General features: G+C 48.7%; 1 protein-coding gene across 17 annotated transcripts in view; it reads left to right on the top strand.

Annotated features, from left to right (window-relative positions):
* BLNK (B cell linker) overlaps nt 1-16,997 on the top strand; it is an 833,130-nt gene that overhangs the window by 679,935 nt on the left and 136,198 nt on the right. For all 17 annotated transcript variants that reach the window (XM_086922513.1, XM_086922514.1, XM_086922516.1 and 14 more), the window contains 2 exons: nt 8,760-8,791; nt 16,113-16,158. In XM_086922513.1, the coding sequence (XP_086778639.1) occupies nt 8,760-8,791; nt 16,113-16,158 (78 nt within the window). The remainder of the gene's footprint in view (nt 1-8,759; nt 8,792-16,112; nt 16,159-16,997) is intronic.

The following is a 16,997-nucleotide window of genomic DNA, read 5'->3' as shown; positions in this document are numbered from 1 at the left end:
GAATACTTATTGTTTCGAAATCAGAGTTCATTAAAATGATTACAATTGCATTACACAGTAGTATTTGTAGTAGAAATTGAGTACGCCAGGAATCTGTGGTTTGTGTTCATTGTGAGGAATACTTTCACTAGATTCTGTGAATCCCTAATATCGAGGTAATTTATGTGAATTGTATACATATGTTTATAGTGCGTAAATTCATGTATTTTTGTGAACTGGACCCCAATGTCTTTTTCTGTCTCTGAATCTGTGGGATTAGCCACTTTCCCTGCGCCATCTTAGATTCTCTTTAAAAACACCTAAAAGAATATACATACATTTGATGCCCTCCTGAGGAGGTGATTGTTGGGTCTCCCTAAGTATACCCAAAATTCAAAATGTTGAGTGTAGATTCACTGAGCTCACACTGATCTTAGCTAAGATTGGCCATAGCATGGAAATCACCCAAAGCTTCACTGAGCGCTAAGTGGGAGGCTGACTGGCTTAGATGGACAGAGCCAGAGAGCACTGCTCTGGTGCAGCAAAAGACTGGTGAGGGCGGAGAGCAATCTCACAGGGTGGGATATAATGCAGCTTGCTAGGTATAATAATGATAATCCACACCGAAAAAGAGCAGAGTCTGTCACATATACAAGCGGTAGCGTTGCTGATGGACTTACTCCATCAGCCTCGATAGTAGCCAATAATCTAAAAGAGACACGTTAGTGATAGATTCCTTACCGTAGTATATCCCCAGGCGTCAGACTGGATCCGGAAATTTTTGCGTAGCAGTACCCTTGCGCGTCGGTAGGCGTCGTCTGCGGCTCCGCGTCCGTCGTCGGCATCTTGGGCGCCGTGATGACGTCGTTGGAGTACTTAGACGCCGCCTCCACGTGCTGACGTCAGTTCTTCTTTTTTCCGCGCCAGCAAGCGCAGATCTGGAAAAAGCAGGACTTTAGTCACTTTTTGACTAGTCTTTTTTGATCTCTTTTGATCATATTTCTCGAGTCTTGCGACTCCGGACGGTGCCTAGGGATGCCTGGTTTCAAGCCCTGTGAAGATTGCGCCCGACTGATGTTGGTTACGGATCCTCACCGTCGGTGTCTCCACTGTCTCGGTGTCGACCATGACGATAAGGCCTGCCTCGACTGCCGGGCCCTTACTTCGAAAACTAGGCTGGAGCGGTCCCGCAAGCGACTCGAACTCCGGCAGTCAGCCCCGCGCCGAGAGAGGTCCCGGTTCCGCAGGAGGTCGAGGGACAGGTCGCAGGGCCGAAGCCATCACAGCTCCGAGAGTAGGCATCGCTCCTCCGGGTCGAAGTCGTCGTCAGGTAAGAAACACAAGAAGTCGAAGAGACGTCATCGCTCTTCCGACTCCCCCCGACGCTCGCGTGACGCGGCCGGGGGTTCTGGTGACATCGCCCACGCGGCTCCGCCAGAGTGGCGGGCGTCGCGGCCTGCTCCACACCCTCCGGTCCCTGGGCCGGACGCGAGGCCGGGGGAGATCGAGTGATTCCTCATGGCCATGAGGAACCTCTCTTTCCCGACGGGTTCCACGGCCTCTTTGGGCCCAACGGACCCGTCTGGGGCCCCAGCGGGTCGGGGGCTTCGGCCCGACACCGTCGGGTGCTTCGGCCCGAAGCCGCCGGCGCCTTCGCGCCCGACGCCGCAGGACCTCACTGGATCCGCTTCGGGTCCGGGTCGTCGCCGGTTGACCTAATGACCTCGCCGGCGCCGGTCCCACAGGTGTCACCTCCGGCGTCGTCCTCGGGTGGCGCCGTCCCCGATGCCTCCCTCACTCCGGTTCCGGCGTCGGAACGGCGCCGCTGGGCGCCGCTTTCGACGCCGCTTGGGGAGTTTAGCTTCTATGAACCGGCCTCATCGTTTGACAACCCTGACTATCAGAGGATGGGTGAAGAGGAGTATTGGGAGGGGTCTGAGGACCCTCTGACCCGAGAGTGTCAGTCTCAAGAGGACTGGACAGGTGGACTTGGGTATGCCAGTGGTCTGGACACATCGCCAGACACTGGCTTTGTCTCACCTCCTACCGTGGCTATGGAGGAGGGGGGCAACCTACAGTGTGGTGTTGATGAGGGCAGCCAAGGCCTTGGGCCTTGAGCTCCCCGTCGCAACCGTGAGGACTAACCTCCTCACTGAGGTCCTTAAACTGCAGTCAAGCTCGGCCGAGCCTCTGCTGCCCTTTAATGAGGCCTTGACCGACGTTCTTTTGGGCACGCCCGACCCGGGCGGCCTATGTTTCCTGTCCACCCACTCCACCCCCGAGAGCCTGGTCATCCAGGCATCGAACTCCCAGATCGCATTCCCGTCGGCTCTGCCGGACAGGGAATCCAAGAGGTATGAGAATTATGGTAAGAAGATATTCTCCTCCCTCAGTTTGGGACTGCGGTCTTCCAACACGGCATGCCTCTTGGGCCGCTACACCCACTCTCTGTGGGATACGGTCGCGGAAGTGCTGCCAGAGTGTCCGTTGGAGGTACGGGCCAAACTCGGCCAAGCCCTTGTGGAAAGCCAGGATGCAGCGAAATATTCTATCCGGTGTGGGCTGGATACCACCGACTCACTAGGTAGAGCCATCGCAACGACTGTGGCGATTCGTCGCCACGCCTGGTTGAGGTCCGCCAACTTTTCGGCCGATGTCCAGAACACGCTGATGGACATGCCGTTGGATGGCCGTCGCCTGTTTGGCGACAAGGCAGACCATGCGCTTGAGCGCTATAAGGACTCTAGGGCTACGGCCAAGTCCTTGGGCCTCTCAGCCCCGCGCCAGCAAACGGGTGCCTTTTGCTCCTTTCGTGGCCAAGGAAGAGGCGCTCCCACACGTGCTGCCAGCCACACACCGCAGACTAACATCAAACGCGGTGGCAGCCGTGGAAATCGCAGTGGAGGCGGTCGGGGACAACGGCGAGGCCAATCCACACCCTCCCCCGTAGCATCCGCCTCAAACCCCTCCTAGTCCGTGCTTTTCGGCCCATGTGACGCCAGTGGGGGGCAGGGTTTGCCATCACCACTATCACTGGCGCACTGTCAGGTCAGACAGGTAGGTGCTGCGAATCGTCCGAAGGGGCTACTCCCTCCCCTTCGAGACGACCCCTCCAGCCATGCCACCGCAACACCACCACGTATCAGGGGATCATTTGCGGCTTCTACAGGAGGAAGTGTCAGCCCTCTTGGCCAAGAGGGCCATCGAGCGCGTTCCTTGGCCAGAAGTAGGACGTGGTTGCTACTCCCACTACTTTCTGGTACCCAAGAAGGGCAAAGGGGGCCTACGCCCTATCTTGGACCTACGGAACGTCAACGGCTTCCTCCGGAAGGAGAAGTTCAAAATGCTGACTCTGGCTCAGGTCTTAGCTGCCCTGGACCCAGGAGACTGAATGGTAGCGTTGGACTTGCAGGACGCTTATTTCCACATCCCCGTCCTGCCGGCCCACCGGGGCTACCTGCGGTTCTCGGTAGGCCACGAGCATTTTCAGTTTACCGTGCTCCCCTTCGGCCTTACCTGCGCCTCACGGGTGTTCACGAAAGTGATGGCGGTGGTCGCAGCTCATCTACGAAGGTTAGGGGTTTCAGTCTTCCTCTACCTCGACGACTGGATGTTGAAGGCGGGCTCGCCCCAAACAGTCGTCAGCCACCTCCAGACGACGGCAGACCTCTTGCACCTGCTGGGGTTCTCCATCAATGTGCCGAAGTCACACCTGTGTCCCTGTGTCGGTTCTTGACTCGGCGCAGTTTCGGGTTTACCCACACAAGCAGCGGGTCCGGGATATATAGGCACTGATTCCAATCTTTCAGCCTTCATCCCGAGTTTCGGTCAGGTTGACGCTGCGGCTTCTGGGACTGATGGCTTCCTGCATCCTTCTGGTGCATCACGCCCGTTGGCGGATGCGGGCTCTGCAGTGGGACCTTAAGTTTCAGTGGGCCCAGCATCAGGGCAACCTGTCCAACCATGTCCTGATCTCGGAGGGCACTGCGAGACAGCTGCAGTGGTGGCTCACGGACCGCGATTGGGTCAGCGGCAGATCCCTCTCTCTTCCCCAACTGGAGCACGTGGTTGTGACGGACATGTCCCTCCAGGGCTGGGGAGGCCACATGGGAGAGGCGGAGATCAGAGGACTCTGGTCTCCGGTGGAGTCCCGGCTCCATATCAACCTTTTGGAGCTGCGGCCGATTCATCTAGCACTGAAGGCATTCCTCCCCTCTGTCCGGGGGAGTGTAGTGCAGGTGTTCACGGACAACACCACCGCCATGTGGTACTGCTACAAACAGGACGGGGTGGGGTCGTGGACCCTCTGCCAAGAGGCTCTGTGCCTTTGGCAATGGCTGGAACATCAGGGTGTGACCCTGGTGGTTCAACACCTGGCATGTTCTCTGAACGCCAGGGCGGACAAACTCAGCCGCCGGTGCATGATGGATCACAAATGGCGTCTGAACTCGGACGTGGCGCAAGGCCTCTTTCAGCAGTGGGGAGAGCCTTGGTTAGATCTATTCGCCACCGAAGAGAACGCGCAATGTCATCAGTTCTGCGCGTTAGAATTTCCAAGGCGGCACTCGCTCGGAGACGCTTTTCGTCGCGAGTGGAGTTGCGGTCTGTTGTACGCCTTTCCTCCTATACCACTTCTGCCCAGAGTGCTGAAGAAGATCAAGCGCGACCAGGCACAAGTCGTCCTTGTGGCTTCGGACTGGGCACGAAGATACTGGTATCCCGAGCTACTCAGCATCTCAGTCGATCCCCCGGTTCGTCTGCTTCTTCAGGAGGACCTTCTGTCGCAGCAGCAGGGGACGTTCTCCACCCGAACCTGTCCAGTCTCCACCTCCATGCTTGGAGATTGAGCGGCGACAGTTGAGGCCATTTGACTTGCCTCCTGAAGTCTGTAACATCATTCTGGCAGCCAGGCGTCCCTCCACAAAGTCGGTATACGCCTGCAGGTGGAACAGATTTGTGGCATGGTGCACAGCAAAGGCTGTGGATCCTCTCTCTGCCCCTCTTTCTGAGGTTCTTCTCTTCCTTCTTTCTCTTGCCCAGCAGGGCTCTGCTCTGGGCACTATCAAGGGCTACCTTTCTGCCCTTTCAGCCTTCCTCAGGCTCCCTGACCATCTTTGTTCAAGTTCCCTATTGTAAATCGTTTTCTGAAAGGCATCACTCACACGTTTCCACCTGTTCCCTTTGTGATGCCTCAGTGGGACTTGAACCTGGTTCTTACTTTCCTGATGTGCGCTCCTTTTGAGCCACTTCACAACTGTCCTATCCGCCTTCTTACATTGAAGACTGGCTTCCTTGTTGCCATCACCTTTGCCAGGAGAGTGAGTGAGCTCCAGGCTCTATCCTCTAAACCTCCTTTTCTTTCTGTACATCCGGACAAGGTATTATTGCGGGCAAGGCCCTCTTTTCTACCCAAGGTAGTCACAGCCGTCCACATCGGGCAGTCCATCACCTTGCCCACCTTCTTTCCGCCTCCGCATCCCTCGAAGGAGGAAGAACGGCTCCACCGTCTGGACCCAAAACGTGCGCTCTCTTTCTATTTACATTGCACACGCCAGTTCCGGGTGGATGACCAACTCTTTGTTGGTTACGTGGGCGCTAAGAAGGGAAAGGCGGTGCACAAGCGGACCATCTCACCGTGGATCATCTTGTGTATCCAGGCGTGTTACTCCTTGGCTAAAAAGGAACCCCCTGTTGGGCTTAGGGCTCATTCCATTCGAGCCATGGCGACTACAACTGCCCTGGGCCGAGGAGTGCCCTTGCAGGACATTTGCCAGGCAGCTACGTGGGCCTCGCTGCACACGTTTGCAAGACACTATTGCCTCGACAGCCAAGTCCGGAGGGATGGCTTCTTTGGCCGTTCTGTCCTCCAGGACTTTCTGGTGTGATTATTGGTTCGCATACCCACCACCGGGGTTGGCATTGCTGGGGTATCTATTCTAAGGTAAGGAATCTATCACTAACGTGTCTCTTTCAGATGCACAAGTTACTACTTGTGTAACGATATATCTGTAAGAGACATTAGTTAGTGATAGATTCCTTACCGACCCACCCATCCTCCTCGTTCTGCGAACCGATATCTAGGGTTAAGGTCATCCCCTTTCAGGGCCCTAGTTTCAATGGCACCAGTGTTGGTTTTTAGCATAGCTCTGCGTTCCTGGCGCGGAAAAGCTGTGGCTAAGAACTGACGTCAGCACGCGGAGGCGGCGTCTAAGTACTCCGACGACGTCACCACGGCGCCCACGACGCCGACGACGGACGCGGAGCCGCAGACGACGCCTACCGACGCGCAAGGGTACTGCTACGCAAAAATTTCCGTATCCAGTCTGACGCCTGGGGATATTCTACGGTAAGGAATCTATCACTAACTAATGTCTCTTACAGATATATCGTTACACAAGTAGTAACTTGTGCGTTCGAACTGCTGCAAGATCACAGCACACTTCAAAATTGCTCACAGAATGGAAAAGACCAGCTGATGCTCATTTGCAAAGAATGGAACACCTAGGAGCGGCGAGCGCAGATAAGAGCTGTGGCGCCGGGTTGGGGGTGCGGGGGCGATTTGACAGGTGACCACGAGGGAAAATGAAATAATTAATTTTCCTCATCATCGTCTGTCAAAATCCGCCCTCCCGGCCCACCTCTCTTACCTGCACGGACCGCTGCTGCCTATAGATTGGAAGAGATGTATGCCTCTGGGTGTAGAGAAGGTACCATGAGATTAGTATCCTCTACTGGGGTAAAATACAATGTAATAATGCTGTTTAATACCTCACATAGTTGAATGTTGCACTTTGGCTTTAGCTGGAAATTACGTTAAAGGGGACAAGTGTTATCTACGTGTGGTGAGTTATGAAATAAGATCAATAATTAATGTATGCGCCTTTGTTTCTTCTCATGCACAAAAAGCCACTAGATAAACTGTAATATTAAATAGAAACACCTACAGAACACCTATTTGCTACGGCCTACAAACAGCAATGTATTGCCTTCTTGTACTGTGTTCCTAATTAAATCTGTATTGACTTTCCATCTGTAAACAGTCTTGAACTAAAGCACTATAAAAGGCAGTTAAATGAAGCGAATAATTTAGTTTCGATTTCATTAGTTAGACAAGATGAATTTGAACACTACATTCAGTATCAATCACCCCTTGAACACAAGGGGTATTACCATGAGCTGTGGCTCAGGATGAATCTAGCAAAGTAACCAGGCCTTAAACCTAGGCCAAATGCTTCCTAACTGAGTTAACAAGCATTTGCAATGCAATTGGTACCGCTTTTGGAACCTTATATGTATCTAGCTATGCAGCACATTACCCTGGGTGCTGAAACATCTACTGTTCTTTAACACGGAGGGAAAGTAAACACCAAACTGCGTGACACGTCAGGTATGGGAACACATGGAGAGATTATTGCCTTTCAGCAGGAAATGGTATAGTCCAAAGCTCTGTTTTTAATATAAAAGCAGGGCCTTTGGTGGTCATATCACTGAAAATACAAGATTTGAAAAAAAATATTATTGTCTACGGATGCTCATTGAAGACAATTTCTATGGACTGGAATATAGAAAATTCTAAAGATATTCGGGTATGTTACTGACCTCTGCAGGTCGTTTTCTATCAAGAAAGTTAAATAGAGGCAGTTGCCAGAGAAATTAAAAAAATAAAGTCCCTCAGCAGAAAGCAATTCTGGTATTTTACTGACCTCTGCTGGTTTTTTCTGTCAAGGCAGTCAAGTAGAGGCAGTTGAACGGAAAAAAAAGTCCCTAAGCGGAAGCAGACAAGTCCTAGGGCTGAGCTCCAGAGCCCACAAAGTACATACACATATAAGTATATACTAAAGTATATACAAGAGGTCTCGAATGCTCGACCTAAAAATGATGCAAGACATTACGAGATGCAAGGAAATGCTTCATGAGCCACGGAAAACTGGCACGAGAGAAAGAATACTGCGAATCCAGACATTAACCTTGATTTCATACAAACACATACTGTATGTGGTGCCTGCCTTCTGACAAAGGGAGCATTGTTACTATTAAAAAATTGTCCAACCATGGCACTGTCCCTGTTCTGTTTCTGAAACAACAACAGTAGAGTAAGCATATGCGTCACAAGACAATGATCCCTCTATTTCACGTCTGAAAGTCATTCATGAAAGTCAAGACAGCTCTGGCTCCTTTATTCTTACCGGCTGTATGCGTAGTGTACATCAGGAAGTCAAGGGCAAGAAAGTATGGGAGGGGCCACTGCTTCCTCATAGGGTGTGTTTACCTCAAGTTGAGTGCTAATAATGCGGCTCTTGTAGTCTCGTTAGTAAAATGCTCTGATTTGTAGAAGTGCTAAATCTGAGAGAGAATCCACAGACTGAATTTCCTCCAAGATAAGGATAGTACGATAGAGGAAATTTTGCAGGAAGATCTAGTGATTTTTTGAAGAAAGTGATTAGTTGAAGTAAAATTCACTATTGGGTGGCCTGGTGGATGAAATCTGGCTGTGAGATTCTTCTCAGGATTCCGAATTTCCTCCACCATCCAACTTCAAAATGCTAACAACACAAGGCAACCAACCACCAGAATTGGCTGTTCCAGACTCATGGTGGGCGGAACGTAATTCTGCTGGTGAATTTCACTTTTGTTCTTCGTCCAGAAATGGTAGGATTTTCTTTTGCCACACAACTATGAAGTAAACAGTAAATCTGAACGCAGTTGTCTGTTTTTGTTTGTGAATTCGCACTTTTCGTTCCCTCTACCACATCTAACAGGTGTAACTTTTTTCTTCAAAGGCAAAACCAAAACCATCGCCACCACAAAGCAGGTAATGGCAGTGCATTCTTTGCTTAAGTACTATTTCATCAGATAAAAATTGTTTATTCCTATACACATTGAAAATATAGTGGGCCTATTTATGAAATAGTCACACAGTGCAGCGCAGCAACTCACCTTGCTATGCTGCACGTTGTGACAGGGAAAGAGCAGGAATGCACCATATTTAAATCAATAAATCAATCATAGCATTTGTGAAGCGCACTACATACCCGTGAGGGTCTCAAGGTGCTAGGGGCGGGGGGAAGCTGCTACTGTTTGAAGAGCCAGGTCTTGGGAAGTCTTCTGAAGGTCAGAAGGTCTGCCGTATGCTGACGGGGAGGGTGTTCCATGTCTTGGCGTCGAGGTGGGAGAATGATCTGCTGCCGGCTGTCACGCTTCGGATGCGGGGGGCGGTGGCGAGAGCGGAGTTGGCGGGTGGGGGTGTAGAGGCTGAGTCGGCTGCTAAGGTATACTGATCCGGTGTTGTGGAGTGCCCTGTGTGCATGGGTGAGGAGTTTGAAGGTTATCCTCTTGTTGACAGGGAGCCAATGCATTTCTCTCAGGTGGGGTGTGATGTGGCTGCGGCGAGGGATGTCGAGGATCAGGCATGCGAAGGCGTTCTGGATGCGTTGGGGCCGTTTCAGGACTTTGGCCGGGGCTCCTGTTTAGAGTGCGTTTTCGTAGTCCAGTCTACTGCTGACGAGGGCCTAGGTGACCATCCTTCTCGTTTTAGTGGGGATCCACTTGAAGATCCTGCGAAGCAGGCGGAGTGTGTTGAAGCAGGAGGAGGAGACAGCGTTGACCTGCTTCGTCATGGAGAGGGTAGAGTTGAGGATGACCCCTAGGTTACGTGCATGGTCGGTGGGTGTTGGGGGTGTTCCGAGTGCAGTCGAGCACCAGGAGTCCTCCCAGGCCGAGGGGGTGGATCAGAGGATGAGGACCTCTGTCTTGTCTGAGTTCAGCTTCATCCGGCTGTTCCTCATCCAGTCGGTGACGGCCTTCATTCCTTTGTGGACGTTGGTTTTGGCGGTGTGGGGGTCCTTGGTAAGGGAGAGGATCAGCTGGGTGTCGTTGGCGTAGGAGATGATGTTGAGGTCGTGCCATCATGCGACGTGGGCGAGCGGTGCCATGTAGACGTTGAACAACGTTGGGCTGAGGGATGAGCCTTGGGGTATGTTGCAGATGATCTCGGTAGCTTTGGAGCGCAAGGGGGGGAGGCGGATGCTCTGTGTTCTGCCGGAGAGGAAGGAGGGGGTCCAGTCCTGGGCCTTTTCTTGGTTTCCCAGCATCGTGGAGGCGTGTTCGTAGTGTGCGGTGGCGGACTGTGTTGAAGGCGGACTGTGTTGAGGGCCGCGGTTTATCCGTTGTCTAGCATTGTCCTGATGTCATCGGTGGCGGCGATGAGGGCAGTTTCGGTGCTGTTGTTGCTGCGGAACCCGGACTGGGATAGGTCCAGGATGCTGTTCTCCTCAAGGAAGCTGGTCAGTTGTTTGTTGACGGCATTTTCGATGACCTTTGCCGGAACGGGAGCAGGGATATGGGTCGGAAGTTCTTGAGGTCCTTGGGGTCTGCCTTGAGTTTCTTGAGTAAGGCGTTGATCTCTGTGTGCTTCCAGTTCTCTGGGACGGTCACTGTCTCGAAGGAGATGTTGATGGTTTTCCGGAGATGGGGTGTGATGGTGCTGCTCGCTTTGTTGTGGTGTGGGCAGGTGTCTTCCGGGAATCCGGAGTGGACTGTGTTCATGATCTTAATGGTGTCATCGTCGTCGTTAATTATGGTCCAGGCGAGCAGGCGGTTGGTGTGGGTGGTGGTTGTGGGAGCGAGGGTCTCAGTGGTTGCCGGGGTGGTGACGGCGTTGAAGCTGACATGGATGTCTGCGATCTTGCGGTGGAAGAAGGTGGCCAGCGAGTCACACAGGTCTTGTGAAGGTGAGATGTCTTTGGTGTTGGAGCTGGGGATGGAGAGTTCCTTCACAATGTTGAAGAGCTCTTTGCTGTTGTGTGTGTTGTTGTCTACGCGGTCTTTGAAGGAGGTTCTTTTGGTGGATCGGATAAGCTGGTGGTGTCTGTGGGTGGCATTCTTGTGGGCTGTGTAGCTTTCCGAAGTTCGTTCACGGATCCAGTTTTTTTCGATTTTCGGAAGGTTTGCTTGGAGACCTGGAGGTCTTCAGTGAACTAGCTGGCTTTCTTGCTGGTGTGGGCGTTGGAGGGTTTCTTGAGCAGGCGAGGGTGTTGGCACAGTTGTTGATCCACTGTCTGAGGTTGCGAGCAGCGGTGTCGGGGTCGGTTGGGTCTGCGGGTGGGCTCCGGGCGAGAGTGGTCTTCATGACTTTGCTCCAGCAGCGGCGCGGCATCTATTGGGTGCAGTGGTGTGTGGTGGGTTTCCGGAAGGTGAAGTGGATGCAGTGGTGATCGGTCCTGTGGAGCTCGGTGGTGTGGTTGAAAGAGATGGGGGAGCTTGCAGAGAAGATGGGGTCAAGCGTGTGGCGGGCGGAGTGGTTTGGTGTAGTGACAAGTTGTCTGAGGTTGTTGATCAGGGTGGTGGAGTTGGAGGTGGAAGTTCAGGTCCCCGGGGAGGATGTAGTCTGTGGAGGCGAGGGCGTGTGTGCTGACGAGGTCGGTGATGGAGTCGCTGAACTGTGCTCAGGTCCGGGGGGTCTGTAGAGGAGGGTTTCTCTGAGGGTGGTGTTGGGATCGGTGTGAATCTGGAAGTGCAGATGTTTGGCGGTGCTGAGGGTGTCATCGGTGTTAGTTGAGACTTTGAGAGTGTTCCTGTGGACGATAGCGATTCCTCCTCCTGCTCCATTGGTGCGATCCCTGCAGGTGATCTTATAGCCTTCCGGGATGGCTATGGCGATGTTGAGTGCCAAGGAGGGGTTCAGCCAGGTCTCTGTCAGGAAGGCGACGTCTGGGCTTGCCTTATGCATGCCTTTGGCGTGCCAGCAGCACGCCCGCTGCGCGCGGCCTCCATATTAGGGGATGTGGGAGGGAGGAGCAGCTGGGATGCCTTAAGGCAATACGGCGCATTCCTGCCTTTTCATCTGAGCTTGCACCCTTTTGTCAGCCTAGTGCCAAATCAGGCACCCTCGCACCATGGTACAAGTGTGCCTTTGTTACATACAGGATTGTTTTTATGCACAAAGGGACACCTGCATAAAAACACTCCTAAAGCATATTTCTATATCTATGTGTGCTACAGAATGCAGTACACAAAGAAAGAGTAAGTAATGAGGAGAAATAAAGATATTTCTCCTCGTTAAGCTTCTCCTAGGAAGGTGTCTCTTTTTGGCGCATTTCCAGGTTTACAAGTTTTGGTAAATCTGGGAATATGTCTAAAACCATGGAAGTTGCGTAGGAACACCAATGCAATGCTCATGAAATGCCTTCCTATGGCAGAGTAAGGCAATACAGTAATTTGTGCTGCGTTGTCTTACTTCAGATGTATGGAGCCACTCAGGGTTACGCATAGTGGCCTTGTGTGACTTCATATATCTGACTTAAGGTTTGTGTCGCTCTTGCCCGCAAACCACTTCGTAAATAGGCCCTGACATTTTTAGTATCAAAGAAACAGTTTACCGTAAATGCAGTATTTGTTGTTTATAAAATATATAATAGTGAACTGTTAAACCGTCAGTGTATCTTGTGCAACAGCAGAATGTAAATAGGCTAACCAAAAAAATTATTAAGTAACGAAAGACCAAAAATAAATGTATAAATAGAAGTATATATAATTTAAAGTATTTTGTTCCCTTTTATTTCTTTGAGTGATCTGCACTTGAGAGCAGCCGTAGAACAAGCACCACGATCAAACTAAATAGTTACTACTCTAACATCACTGTAAATTTGCTTAAAGCATAACTTAAAATGACTCTCCTTGTTTGTGGTTGCTGTGATAACATTTGCTCCTGTATGTTTGTGTGCTGTATGTATCTGAAATTGATCCTGTGAACATTGTGTCCCTCTGCAAACAAGAAAGTCATTTTAGTATTGTTTTATTTATCTAGTTTGGTAGATAGGATACTGTTATGACAATAACAATACATTTAGGGGCAGATTTATAGTCCCCTTGTGACACTTTTACGTCGCCGTTGCGTCACTTTTGTGATGCAGCGGTGACGTAAACCATGCGCCATGTTGCGACGTATTTACAACGTGACACACCTAGGCAGATGTGTCACGTTGTAAAGCCCTGTGCCACATGAAACCTGCGTCAGGTTTCACGTGGGCGTTCTGATGCAGGGTGGGCGTTCCCTCGCAGGAAAGCCCAGTAAAACTGACGCAGTGAAAACTACAAGATTTCACAGAGTCAGTTTTATGACGCTGCTGCGTCAAATCCTTACGCCTGCTTGAAGCAGGCGTAAGGAGTGACGCACCACGTTAAGTATGGGCGGCCCCTGTGCATTGCAGGAGTTGCGTCGCTGTTGCGATGCGACTCTAACAATGAGCCGCCCATACGCCACAAGAAGCGTCACGCATCTGCCCCTCCTTGCACCATGGTGCGCCGCATTGTAAATGAGACGCATCCATGGTGGCGCAAGGGGGGGATTGCGTGATGCATCTGTTATGGCACATCCCTGCTGATTTACAGAGATGCACCAGAAGTTGTAAATATGCCCCGTAATACCCACTTCTTTCAATTGCCACAAATGTTACATATTAACTACCAAACCTTTGTCGAAACCTACTTTATAGGTTACCAATTGTTATTCATATAAACTTTTTCTTAAAATGGACAAAAGTTTGTGTTACTTTCTTTAGTTAAAAAAGGACTCAAAAGTTTAGACTGGAGGACAACAATGATGGGTCCTATTCACAAACATTTTGCCGGGGCGTAACGCAGGCTGTACAGCCACTTTTGCGCCGGTGAGTCCAACTCTTCAGGAAGCCCCTATTCACCTCAAGACCAATGAATATCCATGAGATATGCAAGACTCATTAGTCCCTTAGCACATCCAGAGGTGGAGACACCAACATTTTGCATTACACCACTTTGGGCCTGATTAGGCCATCGGCCGCGGTCCCGTATACTTCCAGCTGAGCTATCCAACTGACGCATTATGATCGAGTTGGTCCTAATGCATTGGTCGGAGGGACCGACCGACGCTACCATCGGAACGTCGGTCGGATAGTAGTCCCTACAATAGAGGCGGTGCACGCTCAGACTCCGCCGTTGGGATTACAATGTCCCTTCCTGACAGCAATTCAATGGCGATCCGACTGCCATAGATAGGCTGTTGGAAACGGACTTTGGGGGCCCCTAGCAAGGACCCTGTCCCCCCTGAGCCTCCGCTATGAATCCCAGAAAACATCCATGCACTGTGTTCCAGGCACCATGTGGTGCCTGGCACATGGGTCACAGATATTTGTAAACATGCCTTTGCCATTGTGGCCTGTGCTGCTGCCCTTTTCCGGGCCGCAGCACAAGCCTCGTAATTTGGAGGGTGGACCTCCTACTACCTGTTGGCCGGTCCCGTTCCCTTAGCGATGGCGGTAGTATAAGTCCTTTTATTTTGGGAGTAGGCAAAGTAGTACTTCTATAGTACTACCTCCTGTACTCATAAATGCTTTAGTGCATTAGACCACATGTTATTACCTATGTGCCAAAGTATGGATACACATGCAAAGTGTGTTATTTTCACTTTCACTGTGAATTTTCAAACGTAACTTATTTAGACACTCAGCACTTGTGTACAGATGGCTAGCATGATATTGGAGCCTGAAGGAAGACTTTCTTCATAATGGGAGAATAATGGAAAGATATTGCTAACTACAAAAATATTTTTCTGTGTTCAATTATTGTAAAAAAAGAGATTTGTGTGATCGTATCTCAAACAAAACAGTGTTAAACAACTTTTTTGTACTCCTAAATGCCTTTGTAAGGTGTACTCAAACCATCTAAATTGGATTTAAATGGGATAATTCTGAGTCTGCCCTCTTTGCACTTTTACTAATACAGAGTTGGATATTTCAAGCCGATTCACAACAACATGGAGTACTTTTTGGCATTATTATTGGTAATGCAAGTAGCAATGTAAGCAGTAGTGATGCTAGTATACTGGGTGAAAAATAGAGAATACTAATTAGTAAATGGAGTGGGTTAAGAGTGGAGTAAGGAGAGGTTAAAGGAGGATTAGGTAAAGGTTTCGGGAGGGGAGGCGCAAGCACCCATCCACAAAAGAGCAAACTCATTGCGATTCGCAAACTGTTATTCTATAGTTATAACAGTCACAAAGGACTCAAACCAGTAAAAATGTACTCCAACTTAGAGCTGAAGTAAGTCCAGCGCCACAGATGACCAACCACTGATATTGCAGCACCTTTCCAAAGAAAATAATGGAAGGAGGAACTTAAACTAAAACCCCACAAGAAACAATTTTAAAATAAATTATATTATTTACTTTTTTTAAATTATAAATACATTTTATTTAATGTTAACAAATTGTTTACAAATAAAATATCATTCATATTTAATTTTACAATATTTTATTCACTTTTTACATTAAAAGTAATTTAAAATTAACCTGTATTAAAATAATTACATTAATTTGAATTAATTTTATACATGATTTTTAATAATTTCAATACATACAGAAAATATAAGATTATTTTTAATTTACACTTCAGATTACTTTTGTATTCATTAGAATATTCAAAATAATTACATTTTTATTTTAATTTAAGTTATTAATGCTGTAACTTTTTATACTGGTCTATATATAAACACATATTTGACATTAATATTTACCTCAATATAGTTTTCCTAACCTTTAAAAAAGTTTAATAAACACTTACACAGCCATCTCAGCCCGGATTGCGAAGTTCTCTGCCAAGTGAGCAGAACATCAAATATGGTCATAAAGTCTCGACTGATAGTAACTTTGAACCACATTTCACATTTGTTCTGACTCCCTTATTTCAGGTAGTAGGGACATGTAAGTCTTCACGTTTCTGTATCTTTACAGTCTATGTCAGATAAAGGTTTAGGCAAATGCAGTGTTACTGACTGGAAAATTTGACAGCAGTTGAAAACTTAAAATTAAGAGAATATCATATTTCTCTTCTGAAACAGAAGTGTAGGTTAGCTTCTAAGACTTTATTTTGTTTTTTCACCTCTCTTGGGCTATGTTGAGGTGTGCAAAAGTAGGTCAAATAGTAGAAAGCAGAAAACTCTTCAAGTGCACTTGCCCACGCACATACCACATACTTACAAACAGAAAAACACAGATTGAGGACATATGAAACAATGCAATTTCAGTCACCTTATTTTTAACAAGAAAACATGATGATCAATGAGAGTTTCTTTATGAGTATTGTCTCAATTTTTTTTTTTAGGAATACTATTTGGAAGAGTCATTCTAAACATAAAATGGAAGAAAAGGTAAGTTAACCTCACTCTTTTATATTCACAGGAGATTAACTAGTTATATCTCTCGACTGCAAACTTTCAGAAACATACATCTCTACATCGTTCCATATTTGCATAAAAAGAGCTCCAATAGTAGAACTGCCTAGACATGAACATCAATTCACCAAAATGCCTGGGGTAATGGATGCGACATCATACACAATTTGACATTTACTTTCACTCACACACATATGCTAAGACATACACACACATTCACACATACACACACTGTCTCATATATAAACACAATTTCATCTTGAATCACGCACACAATATACATTTAAAAACATTGTTTGCTTACCTCACCTGACAGGGAGAGTCATCTACCAGCTAACTATACATAAGTTTTTTATTACACTAATAGTCAATAATATAATATTATTGACTATTAGTTTAATACAAAAAAGGTAGCAAATAAGTAGAATGGAGCCCCGACCTTACGTCCATAAGGACAATATGCCCCTCTGTTCCTGTCACTGATTTTACCACCTCTGAGGCCAGGGGTTGAAAAGGTAATGCCAGGAGTCTCCAGGGGCAAACCAGAGGGTCACGGATGCGACCCCTGGTGAACCCTAAATGGTGTCGATGTGTCTAGACCTCACAATGCCGATATGAGAGGTTCACACCACTGGTGGCTTTACATTAAATCTGATATATATATTTCCATCAGAATAAAACTGTCAATATATGGAGGCCTCAAGACTCCCTCCCCTTTGTTGGGAGAGGCACTGTGTGGATTGTCTCTTACACCCTAGTAAGTGATAGCATACAAATATCATTACTAGAAGTATGAGACCGTAACTTTGATTTAT

The sequence above is a fragment of the Lissotriton vulgaris genome, chromosome 5 (genome assembly GCF_964263255.1).
Source record: "Lissotriton vulgaris chromosome 5, aLisVul1.2, whole genome shotgun sequence".
Taxonomy (NCBI): Eukaryota; Metazoa; Chordata; class Amphibia; order Caudata; family Salamandridae; genus Lissotriton; species Lissotriton vulgaris.
This window is presented reverse-complemented; position numbering and strand designations above follow the sequence as displayed.